The following is a 15000-nucleotide window of genomic DNA, read 5'->3' on the forward strand; positions in this document are numbered from 1 at the left end:
CACCGCCAAAAAGGCAACGAGGCAAGACTTCCGGCTGCCGTCCAAGAACGCGGTCAAGTACACGGCCACGGTGACCAAGGGCCACGTCACCTACACCAAAGCCAAGCGGGACCTGGCCAAGCGAACCAAACTCAACCACCGCAAACACTCCCTGTCCTCGTCCTCCTCCACTTCCTCATCCTCCTCATCATCATCGTTGTCATCCGCCTCTTCTTCTTCCTCCTCCTCGTCCCCACCCTCCTCCACCACCACTACCGCTGCTGCCCTGCGCCTGCAGTCGAACAATCAGACCTCCACCAATGGACACCACCAGCCTCCGCCCCTCCACAGCCTCTCAGGGAAAGCCCAAAGTAGCAATGCAAAAACACGCAAACAAGTGCTCAACAACATGTCCAACGGGCCGCTGTCGTCGTCCTCGCAGTGCCATGTGAGACTCAACGGCAGACTGAACGGCCAGCTGGCGTCCTCCTCCAAGGAGAAGGAGAAGGAGGAGAAGGAGAAGGAGGAGAGGAGCGTCGTCGGGGGGCGTGAGGGACTGCGGCACTCTAAGAGGCGCCTGGAGGCGTGCGGTGGCCTTCCTCCCTCGCCGAGGACGATGACGGAACGTGACGTCAAACCTTCGCCACCCGCCGCGGCGACCGTCACCGAGACTGCCACGGTGGCGACCAGAACCTCGTCGTCGTCGTCATCTTCGGGAAAGGCTCGGGAGGATGTGACATCATCACAGGCGCAGCAGCAGGCCGAGGCCAAGAGACTCAAGCTCCAGCCCGGAGGCCCCCTGGAGACGCGCAGCACGCGGAAAACCCTCTCCGTCGTCATGACGATGCTCCCCGACGACCAGGCGGCCGCCGCGGCAGCGGGCGCCACGGCAACCGCCACCCCGGTCACGCCCCAGCAGCCCGTCTCTCCTCCCCAGCCCGCGCCCCCTCCTCCCCCCGACACCGTCAACCCCACCGCCCCCACCCCGGCCGCACAGCCCCCCGCCCAGACGCAGCCAGAGCGACAGCGCCCCAAGCGGGCATCGGCCGGCAAGCTGATGCTGATGCGCCAGGCCCAGCAGCGGGCACAGCAGCTGGCATCTACCCACCACCACCATCACCACCACCACAACAACCACCACCACCACCACCACCACCCTAGCAACCGCTCTACCTCCATGCTAGCCAGCGAGACCCGCAGCGGCTCCTCCTCCACCAACGACTCGTCTCGGACGGCTGACAGAGAGCGGGAACGGGAGAGGGAACGCGAGCGCGAGAGGGAGAGGGAACGAGAGAGGGAGAGGGAGAGGGAGAGGACGCGTGCGGGCCTGGCGGCGTTGCCCGAGGCTGCCGTGCTGCGTCCCAGCTCGCGGGAGTTCCAGGACCCGCTGGCGTATCTGGACGCGGTGCGGGAGCGGGCCGAGGTGTCGGGGCTGTGCCGCGTGGTGCCGCCGCCCGACTGGAGGCCCGAGTGCAAGCTCAACGACGATATGCGCTTCGTCACGCAGGTGGAATAGCTCTCCTTCTCTTTGCATTAAAAGTGCACTTTGTACGTTTTTTTGTTGTTTATTTCCAGAATTCATGCTACCCATTCACTAATGTTCCCCTTTTCATGTATGAAAAGTGCAGTTTTCCCAGTCATAATGAATACTTAGAATTTGATGGTGGTGGTAAGTACTCATGAAAAAGGTATCTTCTCCATGGTTCGCTATTTTAAATATCCAGAAATAGACATTTTTAGCTGCAACAATGACTGTATTTGGGCCATACTAGAAAATGATAGTTTATTACTTAGTAAAGTTTCATGAAAAGATCAAATTTGACAATAGGCAACCCAGGCTCAATGAGCAGCATAGTTGCAGTACCTTTTTTGACCATTTCCTGCACGGTGTCCCTTTAAGGCTGGGGCTTCACTGGGTGTGTCATGTTATGTTAAGTCAAGTTGTGTCAGAAATGCATCATCTAATGCAAGAGGCTGTAGTCCATATTTTCTTAAAGGGACACTGTGCAGGAAATGGTCAAAAAAGGTACTGCAACTATGCTGCTTATTGAAATCAGGCTGCCTATTGCCAAATTTGATCTTTACATGAAAGTTTACTAAGTATTAAACAAATATTTCTAGTATGGTCCAAGTAGAGTCATTTTTGCAGCTAAAAATTGCTATTTTTGGAAATTCAAAATGGCGGACCATGGAGAAGATCCCCCTTTTCATGTATGAAAAGTGTAATTTTTCCAGTCATAATGAATACTTAGAATTTGATGCTGGTGACAAGTATTCATGAAAAAGGTAACATTAGTGAATGGGCAGCATGAATTCTGGAAATAAACAACAAAAAATCTCACACAGTGTCCCTTTAACTAACTAACTAAAGGACAGCTGTGGGCTATCTATTGGCGGATTTACCACTTCATGCAGGTTAACCTAGCCTGGTTCACACCAGACGGTGTGTGTGTAGCTTTGGCGCCCCCTGGCGGAGCAGAGCTACACACACTACCGTCTGGTACACAGCCATAGAGCACGCTCCGTCTCCAACCAGAAAATAGACGGAGCATTTCTTTCTTAAATATAAACGGTAACTCACATTGAGGAGTCACAAGACAGATTAGAGACTATATTGACTCTTTAAAGATTAACAGGAAGGTTTTTGAAGGAATTTGTTGGTGAGGAGGCCGTGCAGAAGCAATAAATTCTCAGCCTATTTTCTGGTTGGAGACGGAGCGTGCTCTATGGCTGTGTACCAGACGGTAGTGTGTGTAGCTCTGCTCCGCCAGGGGGCGCCAAAGCTACACACACACCGTCTGGTGTGAACCAGGCTAGGTTAACCTGGCCAGGTCCATCACTTAAAAATGTTCTTGGTGTACTGCCCGGCTATAGGCTCTTTCACAGAGTAATAGCAACAAAATGTTAGCTATCTTTCCACCCCTCCCTCCCTCCCTTCCTCCACCTTAAAGGACCACAATGGAAATAAGCTTTCAAGCTTTGTTGTGTTATCCTGACTCTCTTTTTTAAAATTTAAGTATGTGTTTTATATGGAACTTAATTGTGTACTAATTTTTTATAAGAACCCTGAATGTCGAATAAAATCATACCTTGGCCATTTCGTAGGATCCGGTATCCGGTATCCGGTATCCGGTATNCGGTATCCGGATTTTAAGCAGTGGATCCGGTATCCGGTAGGATCCTAAAAATCAGGATCCGGTGCATCTCTAATTAAAATATGTATTCATTTTTATAAGAACCCTGAATGTTGAATAAAATAATTAATTCATTCATCCAATAAAATCATTAATCCATTCCTCCCTTCCTTCCTCCTGGTCTCCGTGCAGGTGCAGCGTGTCCACAAGCTGGGTCGGCGCTGGGGGCCTACGGAGCAGAGGCTGGCCTGCATCAAGACACACCTCCGATCTCAGGGCATCCACATGGATGAGCCGCCCATCATAGGTCAGCACCACCACTACATTACAGGCGGTCTGCCTACCTGTCTCTCTCTCTCTCTCTCTCTCTCTCTCTCTCTCTCTCTCTCTCTGTCTGTCTGTCTATCTGTCTCTTGCTGGTTCTATCTCTCTCTGTCTCTCTCTCTCTCTGTCTCTCTCTGTCTGTCTGCCTGCCTGCCTGTCTCTCTCTCTCTCTCTCTCTCTCTCTCTCCCTCTCTCTCTCTCTCTTTCTTTCTCTCGCTCCCTGCCTGCCTGCCTGTCTGTCTCTCTCTCTCTCTCCCTCTCTCCCTCTCTCTCTCTGCCTGTCTGCCTGCCTGTCTGTCTCTCTCTCTCTCTCTCTCTCTCTCTCTCTCTCTCTCTCTCTCTCTCTCTCTGTCTGCCTCTGTCTGTCTGTCTGCCTGCCTGCCTGCCTGTGTCCGTCTCTGTCTGTCTCTATCTCTCTCTTTCTGCCTGTCTCTCTGTCTGTCTCTATCTCTCTCTTTCTGCCTGTCTCTCTGTCTCTATCTCTCTGCCTGTCTGTCTATCTTTCTGTCTGCCTGTCTCTCTGTCTCTCTCTCTGTCTGTCTGCCTGTCTGCCTGTCTCTCTGTCTGTCTGCCTGTCTCTGCCTGTCTGTCTGCCTGTCTATCTGTCCATCTGTCGGGTAAACCTGTCCCTACCGTGGCTCTGACGGTGGGGCACTGGGCATTTGCCAATCCCTCCCTGTCTCTCTCTCCCCAATCATTACTGGTCTCCCTCAACTGGCCTGTCTCAAATAAAGTCATAAAAAGACCAAAAGAATATACTATTTAAAAAAAAAAACATTGATGAGCCACCCATTGCTTGCCTGCCTGTTTGTGTGTTTGTTTTTGTTTGTTTGTTTGTTTGTTTGTTTGTTAGGTTTAGAACTAATACATGGATGAACTGCCCCTCATAGATCAGCCCTCATTTATTTTGTTAGTTTGTGTGTTTATTTATTATCTGGTTTGCCTGTTTCTTTTACAGGGAGAGTGTATTCGAAAGTTCAGTAATTTAATTAAAACCACCACATACTGAGTAGAGTAACTGTATCATTATTTTGTCAGTGTGACAGAAAAGCTCATCCAAATGTGTTGGAAGTTGACTACAGTTTATAATTGTTATTAGAATAAAACTGTGCATGACAGAAAGCATTGGAAATGTAAAAATAAGGTCCTCAGCTCTACAATAATTGGCATGTAGGTCTAGTAATACATTCCCACTGGGCAGTTTGTTTACTTACACGCAAATTTATAACTTTGAAATATCGTCTATCTGTCTAGAGCATCTTACTCCGCAATTGAACACAAAGCGGAAATAAGCCCTGACATTCCCACTGGGCAGTTTGTTTACTTACACGCAAATTTATAACTTTGAAATATCGTCTATCTGTCTAGAGCATCTTACTCCGCAATTGAACACAAAGCGGAAATAAGCCCTGACTGATTTAGCCGTGCGTCCTGACCAGCAGGGACGGTTCTATCCATCATGGAGCCCTAGGCAAAATATGGACCTGGGGGCCTTCTGGAATTGCTTTTTGCTGGTATTCAACATGGAGAGGCTGACTGTTTGTGGACCCCATTCACAGTGCAGATTTGGTGGGGCCCTAGGCAATTGAGTCCTTATTACATTGAAAGTATTGGGTGGTGGGGCCCTCTGCTTATTAGTAAAACCGGCTCTGCTTACAAGCCTGGTCCTAACCTACGTGGACCTTATGACTCTACAATCTCTATCTATCTCTTCTTCCTCTGCCTTCCTGCTATTTCTGCCTCTCCTCTATTCCTCTCCTTTTAAATCCATCTCTAACAATGATGTTTTTTTTTCCATTTGTTAAGCACTTTGAGTTACATGCCTTGTATGATACAGTGCTATACAAATACAATTATTATTATTATTATTATTATTATTATTATTATTATTAAGCAGCAGCGGTTACAGCCTACTAATGTGGAATTGACTAGCTGAGATGGCCACGGCATAGAGCAGCGCCGCCAAAACCGCCTCTTGCATAAATTGGCCGTCACGCCGCATTTGCAGTCGAGCAGCCTGCAGCGCCTTTACAACCTCTTAAAGCAGATACTCTGAAAGACGTCATCTGTCTCTCGTCTCCTCTCTCCACTCCTCTCCTCTCCACTCTCCACTCCTCTCCTCTCCTCTCCTCTCCTCTCCTCTCCTCTCCTCTCCTCTCCTCTCCTCTCTCCTCTCGTCTCCTCTCCTCTCCTCTCCTCTCTCCACTCCTCTCTTCTCTTCTCCTCTCCTCTCCTCTCCCCTCTCCACTCCTCTCCTCTCCTCTCCTCTCCTCTCTTCTCCTCTCCTCTCCTCTCCTCTCTCCTCTCTCCTCTCTCCTCTCCTCTCCTCTCCTCTCCTCTCCTCTCTCTCTCTTCATCTCCTCTCCTCTCCTCTCTCCTTCCTAATCTCTTCTCCTCTCTCCTCATCTCCTCATACCTCTCTCTCCCCATCTCCTCCTCCTCTCCTCTCCTCTCCTCTCTTCCCCCACTCTGCCTCACTCCCCTCTCCTCTTCCTCATACCTCTCTCTCCCCATCTCCTCTCCTCTCCTCTCTCTCGCCTCTTCTCCTCATGTCCTCTCCTCTCTCTCCCATCTCCTCTACTCTTGTCTGCCTCGTTTCTTGACTGTCTGTCTGTCTCTACTCTATTGTACTTGTTAGGTTCAAACCCTTAACATTTGTAAATATGAAACACCTGAAATGAAAGACACAGAGAATCCTTAATTAAGTTTCAAACCGGCTTGGAGAGCGGATGGGGAGAACCGTCAGCTACCATTTTCCCCACTCGTTCTAAACGATGTAATAGCCATAAGTCATATTTATTGGAGGATTTTCCCTGATAACAATTATCTCTATCCGCTAAAGGGAAAAGGGGGCGTACCCGGATAGAGATTAATTCATTCACACACACACACACACACAAACACACGAACACACTAGCCAGGCTGCGCCCTCCTAGTGACGCAACACCTTCGGCGGCGCTGCAGATCGAATCTCGATTGCAAGTCTATGATAATCAGGCAACGAACACACAGTCCTTGGCCTGCCATGTGGAGACGCAACTCTGTTGTGTTTGGGCATTCCATTGTTCTGGTACAGATAAAGTCCTCGCACAGTCCAGTAATCTTCTGCAGCCTTGAACAGGAATTCTTGAATGTGAAAGGGCACATTTGTGCCACGGCAACATGTTTGCTTTCATATAGAATAAAATACAGTTCCAACATTTCCCCCTGTTTATTCTATATAGAGACAAACATTAACATCATCCAGTGATGACTTCAAATTATTTTTTCTTTAAATAGGTACACTTAGAGGCCCCGAGCATAATCCCCTGGGTCAGGGAACAGATCAGGGACCTGGATGGAATCGTCAGATTGGTGTGGAGGCTCATGGTCTCCACCAACAACATCATCATAGTGTCATCGACATCACTATCCTGTCTAGTTAGAAGAGCATATAGGTTTGACATTTTTTCTTCCATTGGTGCAATGGCAGTGGTAATAAATCTGGTGCACAACACTCTAATACAAGGAATACAACAACATCCACATAACGTGAGGATCGCCGCAAATATTGCAATAGACATGATTATGGACGCTGCCAACTGTTTGTATTGGCCAAACATGTCAGAGGAACCATCCCACACTGAAGTATCGACCCCGGAGTGGTCTCTCATTTTCTTTTTGGTTGAGGGATCTCAGTCCCTCTATCGCCCTGGTGAGACTTCCGTCATCTGCCGTATTGTTCGGTATGAAGGAACAACATTGATAACCAAAAATAGAGCACACACTCCTATCGGCCAAAAGCATATCAACCGCAATACGAGATTGGAATGCGATTAGGCAGGTTACCTTCAGTTGTTCATGGATGGCCCTGAACTCGAATTCAGTTTTGTTGCCCAGCGCCTGCACATTATAGTGGATGTTGTTCATTCTGTCCATATTTTTGTTTATAGTACACCACCAACATACAAATGATTCAAACCCTGATGCAATTTGATTCCACATTGTAGCTCTCTTATGTTTGTTTTAGGTTAGGTTAAGGGGTGAAGTTTCAGAACAAGGTTTCATTTAACATGTGCCCTATACACATATTTGTTTGATGCACTGATTAATCCTAAAATATCTCTCCTGTTTGAGACATGTGCCATCCACATGACTCAATAAGACTTAAGTAATTTCCGAAACAGACTTTGAGCACAGTAAATGATGAGAAGTAAACATCTTCCAACACCCTCCAGTTCATAGGTGCATGAGTGATTCTACGATTCCCCTACACTTTTGGCAAAAGCAAAAAGTCAATTATCAGTATTTTTCCCAACTAAATGACCTAGATGTTTACATAGTGCCAAACAAACAAATTGCCAAGCTTAATCTTAATAGTTAGTGGAATTGGCAAATCAAATCCACGGACTTAAAAGTGTAGCCGAATCAGAGAATCACTCGCATAGCCTACATCAAGGCAGGCTTTTTCAAAACATTTGCTTAAAGAAATACACAGACATTAGTTTAGAGGAGGTGCACAGATTAGAGAGCATTATAATAGAGAGGAAACAAAAAATGTTTTGTTAGTTTAGACAAAACAAAACCCAAAGCCGCCCAACCATTCTCTCATAATCTATAATCAAAATAAAATAGATAGCTCTACATTCCCGGGGAACAACAATTTATCAAGAGCAAAATTATGAAAAAGAAAATTACTCTGGTCAGTATCTGACTATTGTGGCTCACGTTTACATTAGAGTTCCTTACAGAATAGGCGATAAACGCAAACTGACAAAATGTGGTGTTGACCACATAGTTCATCCAATATAGAATGTAGAAGAAACATTAAGCATGCCGTACAAAATGACTATACCCATAGTATTGGCTGTCTTTACATGATAGTTAGGCCTGCATAAATCACTTTGTAACAGAACTGAAATATATATATTGGCATTCAGTCCTCACGGTCCTTTTGTCATGAGGTCATGGTGATATAGGGGCCTAGCCCAACTCCTGCCAATAATGTCAGTACATTCAAAAATGTATTTTGTAAAAATAAAAAAATTGAGTATGAGTAATATTTGAGAATCCAAAAATATTTGAGAATCCTACTTTCTCACACCATTCCAAAGTTTCACTGTCATCACCCAGACATACAGATCACTAGATCAACCAATCAAAATGTAAGAGATAAAAAGAAAGAAAACACAACTGCCATTGTAAAATACGCAACTTTAAAAGAAAAATGAAACAAACAACCGGACAGACCCTTTATCTAAGGTATAAAGGTAAGACCTTGTCTAACTTTTAGGTCAAACTTTTCATGGTTTGAAAGAAAGAGAAAAAAAAATAAACAGTTGTCATTTTATCAAGTGTTATAACTAAAATTATTACCCAATTGAAACAAAACAAACTCTGGAAAAATCTTGTGAAACTCATCAAATTAAAAACAAAATTCACTTAACCTAGCGATCATTGGTATTGTCTAGGTTCCTTCCATTCACATCAGCTGTGTTTCAGCTCGTTTCCATAACACTGGGCCTGTTCCTCAAAGAACACACAAAATATATATATATATATATAGGGAAAACAACTTTCCTTCATGTACACTCAAGCCAGATCAATTTGAAATCAAATCAGAGCAAAAAATGATTGACTTCATGTATCGGCTACATAAAACATTTTGTAACGGAACTAAAACCTTATTGGCAATCAGTTTTCACTTTGATTGCAAGTTGACGACTGAAATGAAAAGACAGAGAGACAACTGTCTCTTTGTTTATAAATCAAACAAATGAAAATATAAGGATCCCAACGTCATCAAATTCAAACTTTTAAAAGCAAATAGAGAACATTGACATGTCTCATCACACACCATGTGAAGCAATGTTCACACTTACAGTATTAAACTAATGACAATGATAGATATTTAACATAACTTTAAGCTTTGGTATTGTTTTATCTAGGTCGGTGTTCAGTTTTTTTTAGGTCTTATTGTCTTTTCAGTGACAAACAGGTGGTTTAGCATACACTGTTGGAGGTTTCAATATTAAGAGTCTTTCTGTCTCTGCCACAGAAATTTGCATGTTTATAGTTGGGCCTGCTGTGTCTGATAAGGGTGCCTGCAGAGGACCTTGGGCTACTTAGAGAGAGCCTCTGAGCCTTTTAATATCTATCCGAGCTAATGTAAACATCTACACATAGGACACTGTTATCTTTGCTTGGGCGACGTTGTCAAGCGCCTCTGTGTATTCAGAGTCTAGTTTATCAGAGTCAACATTGTGCTCCAGTCATTAAAATAAACCATTAAAATTAAAATTATTAATTCATTAAAATTAAACCAAACCCATGATCCATTGATCAATAACTCATCAAAATAGAACATAATAAGGCAAGAAATTCGATGAAATAAAACAAAGAAATAAGTCATAGTTAAACGTCAATCAAAACAAAATGACAACCTAAATTTCTAGAAATGTTCAGCACATGTGACCTAACTCTCAGACCAGGTCCAAATTAGGTTTACTCACAGCACCTTTGGGCCATCAAATAACGCCTGCGTTATTTCAAGATCTCAAACCCATTGTTCTTTTAAAAAAATAAGAACAAGGAGAAAGCTTCATCTATTCTTTAGAAGAAACAAAGACATTTTGGTACTGTAAATCATGAAAGCAAACTCTTTTGCAACTACACTACACTACCATGACAGTGCACGGGGCCTTTAGTAATACATTATGACTTGGTCATTGCCATTCTGGTAACAGCTAATTTATAATGCCGTGTCTTAAAGGCTTAAACATTAACATGTTAACTTTCAATTGAAAATAGTAAAGAAACAACATAACTCCACAACCCCGTTTTCTCCTAATCAAAAATAAATGGGTAAGAATGTGTGGAAAAACAAAATCATGACAAAATCCTACACCTCAAAGTTGAATTGTAGAATAAAATAAAAGGCTTATTCTTATTTTAAAAATGTTGTTTCAACATGTGCACTCCCAAGCTCCAGCTAACTCTGAACACAATAGAGTACCTTCACTAAACACTCAAAAAAAACTCTCAGACATATTTAGGCACTCACTCCACAGATACACACGTACACTCCACAGACATATATACAATCTTTCTCACACACACAGTGGGGTGTCCCACTAGGACAATTCATACAACAAATAGGGCCCACACAGACAGACAAACAGATATCCATATTACTTGCCTTGTATGACACAGTGTTATAAAATACAATTATTATTATTATTATTATTACTATTATTATTATTATTATTATTATTATTATTATTATTATTATTATTATATGGTAGGCTATCTGAGACATTAACTGCTCAGTGAGTAATCCAAATGGCTGTCATTTGCCTTTTTTTTTAGCACCAGAGTCACAGAGGAAACGTACGGGGGTCCCTTTGACCAGAAGGGTAATTTCAGGTCTAATTTTTTCTTGGTAAACCAATCCCTCTAAGTTTAGAACGACGTCTACCTCTTCCACATCCCCGTCCGTTTCCTCATTATCATCAAACCAGTCATCGGCCGAGGGGTCATGCCCGTACGGTCGATACTGGTGCTCTCGGTCTAGTCAGGAATTTTGGTGTTGGCCTCGACGTTGGCCGTGATAGTTTTGGTGTTCATTGTAGTGTTCCTGTTGGCCCTGCTGGCCAGGCCATAAATGTTAGGTTTGTTGTAGACAAATTTCCATTAAACCCATAGTTTTTTTACCCAGTAACACAGCGGTGCTACTGCACTAGGATTTTCTCTATGCACAATTTTCCAGTCCTTGCATTGCATTTCAGCAAGGAACTTTTCACTTATTTTGCTGTTACTGCCCCCCATTTTGTCTCTATGAATTTAGTCCAACGTCACAACACCTACAGTGCCTCTATTGTTGGATACACTTTTCAACAAGATAGCGATCAACGATCGTTTGTGGTAAGATTCACTTCAACCTCACAGGTGGAATCTTCTTGCATACAGGCTTCCACAAAGACTCGCTATTTGAACCTTGTTGTATTGGTATGAAACGTATTACCGAGTGGTAATACGAATCCTTTCACGCACGCTTTCTCTCAACGCAGAGAACACAGAATTTAAACTAGTTTCTCGTACTAGGGGAGTCTGCCCTCCCTTTACGTTTACCTGATAGAGTCTAGAATTGTCAGGGTTTTGTCTTCTCTTATTTTACCGTCTTTTCATTCAATCCTTTTTAAATAAAAATAAAAATAAAAATGTAGGCCTACTCACGATTCTCTGGTCTTTTCAAGATTCCCGTCAACCGTCGGATCCCAGCCTGCGAGGGAGAGACCAGTCCCGGAAACGGGTCTTAGTGCTGTGGCCACAGACTTTCCTGGTTCCCTCCTCGCGTGCTGGAATCGTCGGGTATCTTGGGATCCGGTTCTGAAGGACCAAGTAAATGTTAGGTTCAAACCCTTAACATTTGTAAATATGAAACACCTGAAATGAAAGACACAGAGAATCCTTAATTAAGTTTCAAACCGGCTTGGAGAGCGGATGGGGAGAACCGTCAGCTACCATTTTCCCCACTCGTTCTAAACGATGTAATAGCCATAAGTCATATTTATTGGAGGATTTTCCCTGATAACAATTATCTCTATCCGCTAAAGGGAAAAGGGGGCGTACCCGGATAGAGATTAATTCATTCACACACACACACACACACAAACACACGAACACACTAGCCAGGCTGCGCCCTCCTAGTGACGCAACACCTTCGGCGGCGCTGCAGATCGAATCTCGATTGCAAGTCTATGATAATCAGGCAACGAACACACAGTCCTTGGCCTGCCATGTGGAGACGCAACTCTGTTGTGTTTGGGCATTCCATTGTTCTGGTACAGATAAAGTCCTCGCACAGTCCAGTAATCTTCTGCAGCCTTGAACAGGAATTCTTGAATGTGAAAGGGCACATTTGTGCCACGGCAACATGTTTGCTTTCATATAGAATAAAATACAGTTCCAACAGTACTCTATTCCTCCGCTATTCTCCCCTCTGTCTTTCCTTTTTCCTCTCCTCAGTCTCTCCTCTCCCTCTGTTTCTCCTTTTCCCTCCCCTCTCCTCTTTCCTCTCCTCCGTCTCTCCTCTCCCTCTGTTTCTCCTTTTCCCTCCCCTCTCCTCTTTCCTCTCCTCCGTCTCTCCTCTCTCGTCGCCACTGTGCTCGGAGGGCTGGCCATTGCAGTCGTTTTGTCGGGTTATTACAACAGAAAATAAATGTTTATGGACGGGAGCTGAGATGGATCACAGCGAGCGGTATCAGTCCTGCGGCGCCATTTAAAACTCACAGTTACAGGGTGCATCCCAATATGCGACCTTGCCTCCTCCACTTGTGCTTGTCTCCTCCTCCCGCCTCCTGGCCTCTCCTCCGTGGAGAAAACGATAAAGTTTCCCAGCAGTCAGCCTCGCCACAACAACTTTTGAGGGACTGTTTTTCATTCACCATCCCAATTGCAAACGAGGAAAAGACTCTACAATTGAGCTTTTGCAAGATATTGAAATATAATGCTGTTGTCAGTGTTGTCATCATGACGAGAAGCGAGTGGAGGAGGCAAGTGGAGGAGGCAAGGTCACATATTGGGATGCACCCACAGTTACAGAGAGACCAGGGAGGCTGCCAGAGGAACAAGGGAGGGACAAAGGGGTCAGCTGTCTCAGGCCCAGAGAGGGGGGGTGGGGGTGCAGTATTAAAGCCCTGATTGGGAAACCTAGTGTCATTGTGACACAGCACTCCACAGCACACAAGTGTTCACTGCACACTGCACCCAACGAAATTGCATTTATGTCTCACCCGTGCAAGGTCCAATTATTATTAGGTCCTCATTGCATTGCATTGTATGTATTGAGGAGTCGGCCATTTCATATGAGCTTGTCCTGGATGAGCCCAGCCAAAAGCTGTCGACGTCCCTGACCCAGACACGCTGGGGTTTTTTTCCTGGCGTGGTCCAAGACAGCACTGCTGACAGCTTCTGCCAGGCCTGGGACAAGGTAATCTGAACGGGCCCCACACTGACTCAAAACATGCAATGTAATGAATGAGGACCCCTCTCTCTCTCTCTCTCTCCTTCTCTCTCTCTCCCTCTCTCCCTCTCTCTCTCTCTCGGCTGGTTGGGGGCTCCCTCTCCCTCCCCCTCTCCTTCTCTCCCTCTCTCCCTCTCTTTCTCAACCTCTCTCCCTCTCCCTCTCTCTCTCTCTGGGCCCGGTGCAACTGGCATTTAAACTCACAGTTACCGTGACCAGGGACGCTGACAGCTTTGGCTGGGCCCAGGACAAAATCATTGCAAAGGGCCCCACCACCCAATACTTTCAATGTAATAAGGACTCAATTCCGGGCCCCATCTATCTCTGGGCCCGGGACAACTTTCCCCCCTTGTCGGCTTCCCTGCTCACAGTTAGCGTGACGCTGGCCGGGGTTTTTCCTGGTGGTCGCGGAGAAGAAAAGCTGGCAGCCAAACGGCACCTGTCAGCTGCTGGGCTGCACTAAAACCTGAACCCGGTGGCTCGTTTAAACGCAGGAGAAATGGGTCATGGAAAAGAACTTTTTAACAGAGAGACTTTTATTGCAGAGTTACAAGGAACAGCGGTTGAGGGGGGGTTTTTTTGGATGGAGGGATAGTCCTTGGTGTGTGTGTGCATGTGCATGTGTGTGTGTGTGTGTGTGTGTGTGTGTGTGTGTGTGTGTGTGTGTGTGTGTGTGTGTGTGTGTGTGTGTGTGGTGTGTGTGTGTGTGTGTGTGTGTGTGTGTGTGTGTGTGTGTGTGTGTGTGTGTGTGTGTGTGTGTGTGTGTGTGTGTGTGTGTGTGTGTGTGTGCTTGCCTGTGTGCTTGCCTGTGTGCCCACTCATTGCAATATCTCTCCTCTCCTCTCCTCTCTTCTTCTCCTCCTCCTCCAGGCGGTTGTGAGGTGGACCTGGTGCGCTTCGTCCAGCTGATTAATGACATGGGGGGCATGCAGCAGGTGATGGACCTGAAGAAGTGGAGTCGCCTGGCAGACCTGCTGCGCATCCCGCGCTCCGCACAGGACCGACTCGCCAAGCTGCAGGCACGACCAGATTACTACTATTATTATTATTATTATTATTATTATTATTATTATTATTATTATTATTATTATTATATTACCTCTGCACAGGACCAACTGGCCAAGCTGCAGGCACGACCACATTACTATTATTATTATTATTATTATTATTATTATTATTATTATTATTATTACTAATATGATTATTATTATTATTATTATTATTATTGTTATTTTTATTATTATTATTATTATTATTATTTTATTATTGTTATGATTTTTATTATTATGATTATTATTATTAGTGTTATTATTATTATTATTACCTCCACACAGGACCGACTTACCAAGCTGCAGACACGATCATATTATTATGACTATTATTATTCCTTGGACCTTTGGTCCTTGGACCAACATGGAACTTGACCTTTAAGGTCAAATTTTGAAGGTCAACGGCAAATTACTTTATTCTCGTATCACAACTAAACTTGATACACATGATCTTCCCTATCCCTAAAGTATATGCATCAAAGTGGGTGCCCATTAGCCACTAGGGGGCGCA

The 15000-nt window shown here is 44.9% G+C and overlaps 1 protein-coding gene across 1 annotated transcript in view; it reads left to right on the forward strand.

Moving 5' to 3' along the window:
- Positions 1-15000, forward strand: part of jarid2b (jumonji and AT-rich interaction domain containing 2b) — a 217216-nt gene that overhangs the window by 183006 nt on the left and 19210 nt on the right. The window contains exons 8-10 of the mRNA XM_063186056.1: positions 1-1486; positions 3306-3420; positions 14311-14459. The exon at positions 1-1486 is cut by the window's left edge and continues 68 nt beyond it. Coding sequence (XP_063042126.1) covers positions 1-1486; positions 3306-3420; positions 14311-14459 — 1750 coding nt within the window. The remainder of the gene's footprint in view (positions 1487-3305; positions 3421-14310; positions 14460-15000) is intronic.

Source organism: Engraulis encrasicolus, chromosome 20 (assembly GCF_034702125.1).
Source record: "Engraulis encrasicolus isolate BLACKSEA-1 chromosome 20, IST_EnEncr_1.0, whole genome shotgun sequence".
Classification (NCBI taxonomy): Eukaryota; Metazoa; Chordata; class Actinopteri; order Clupeiformes; family Engraulidae; genus Engraulis; species Engraulis encrasicolus.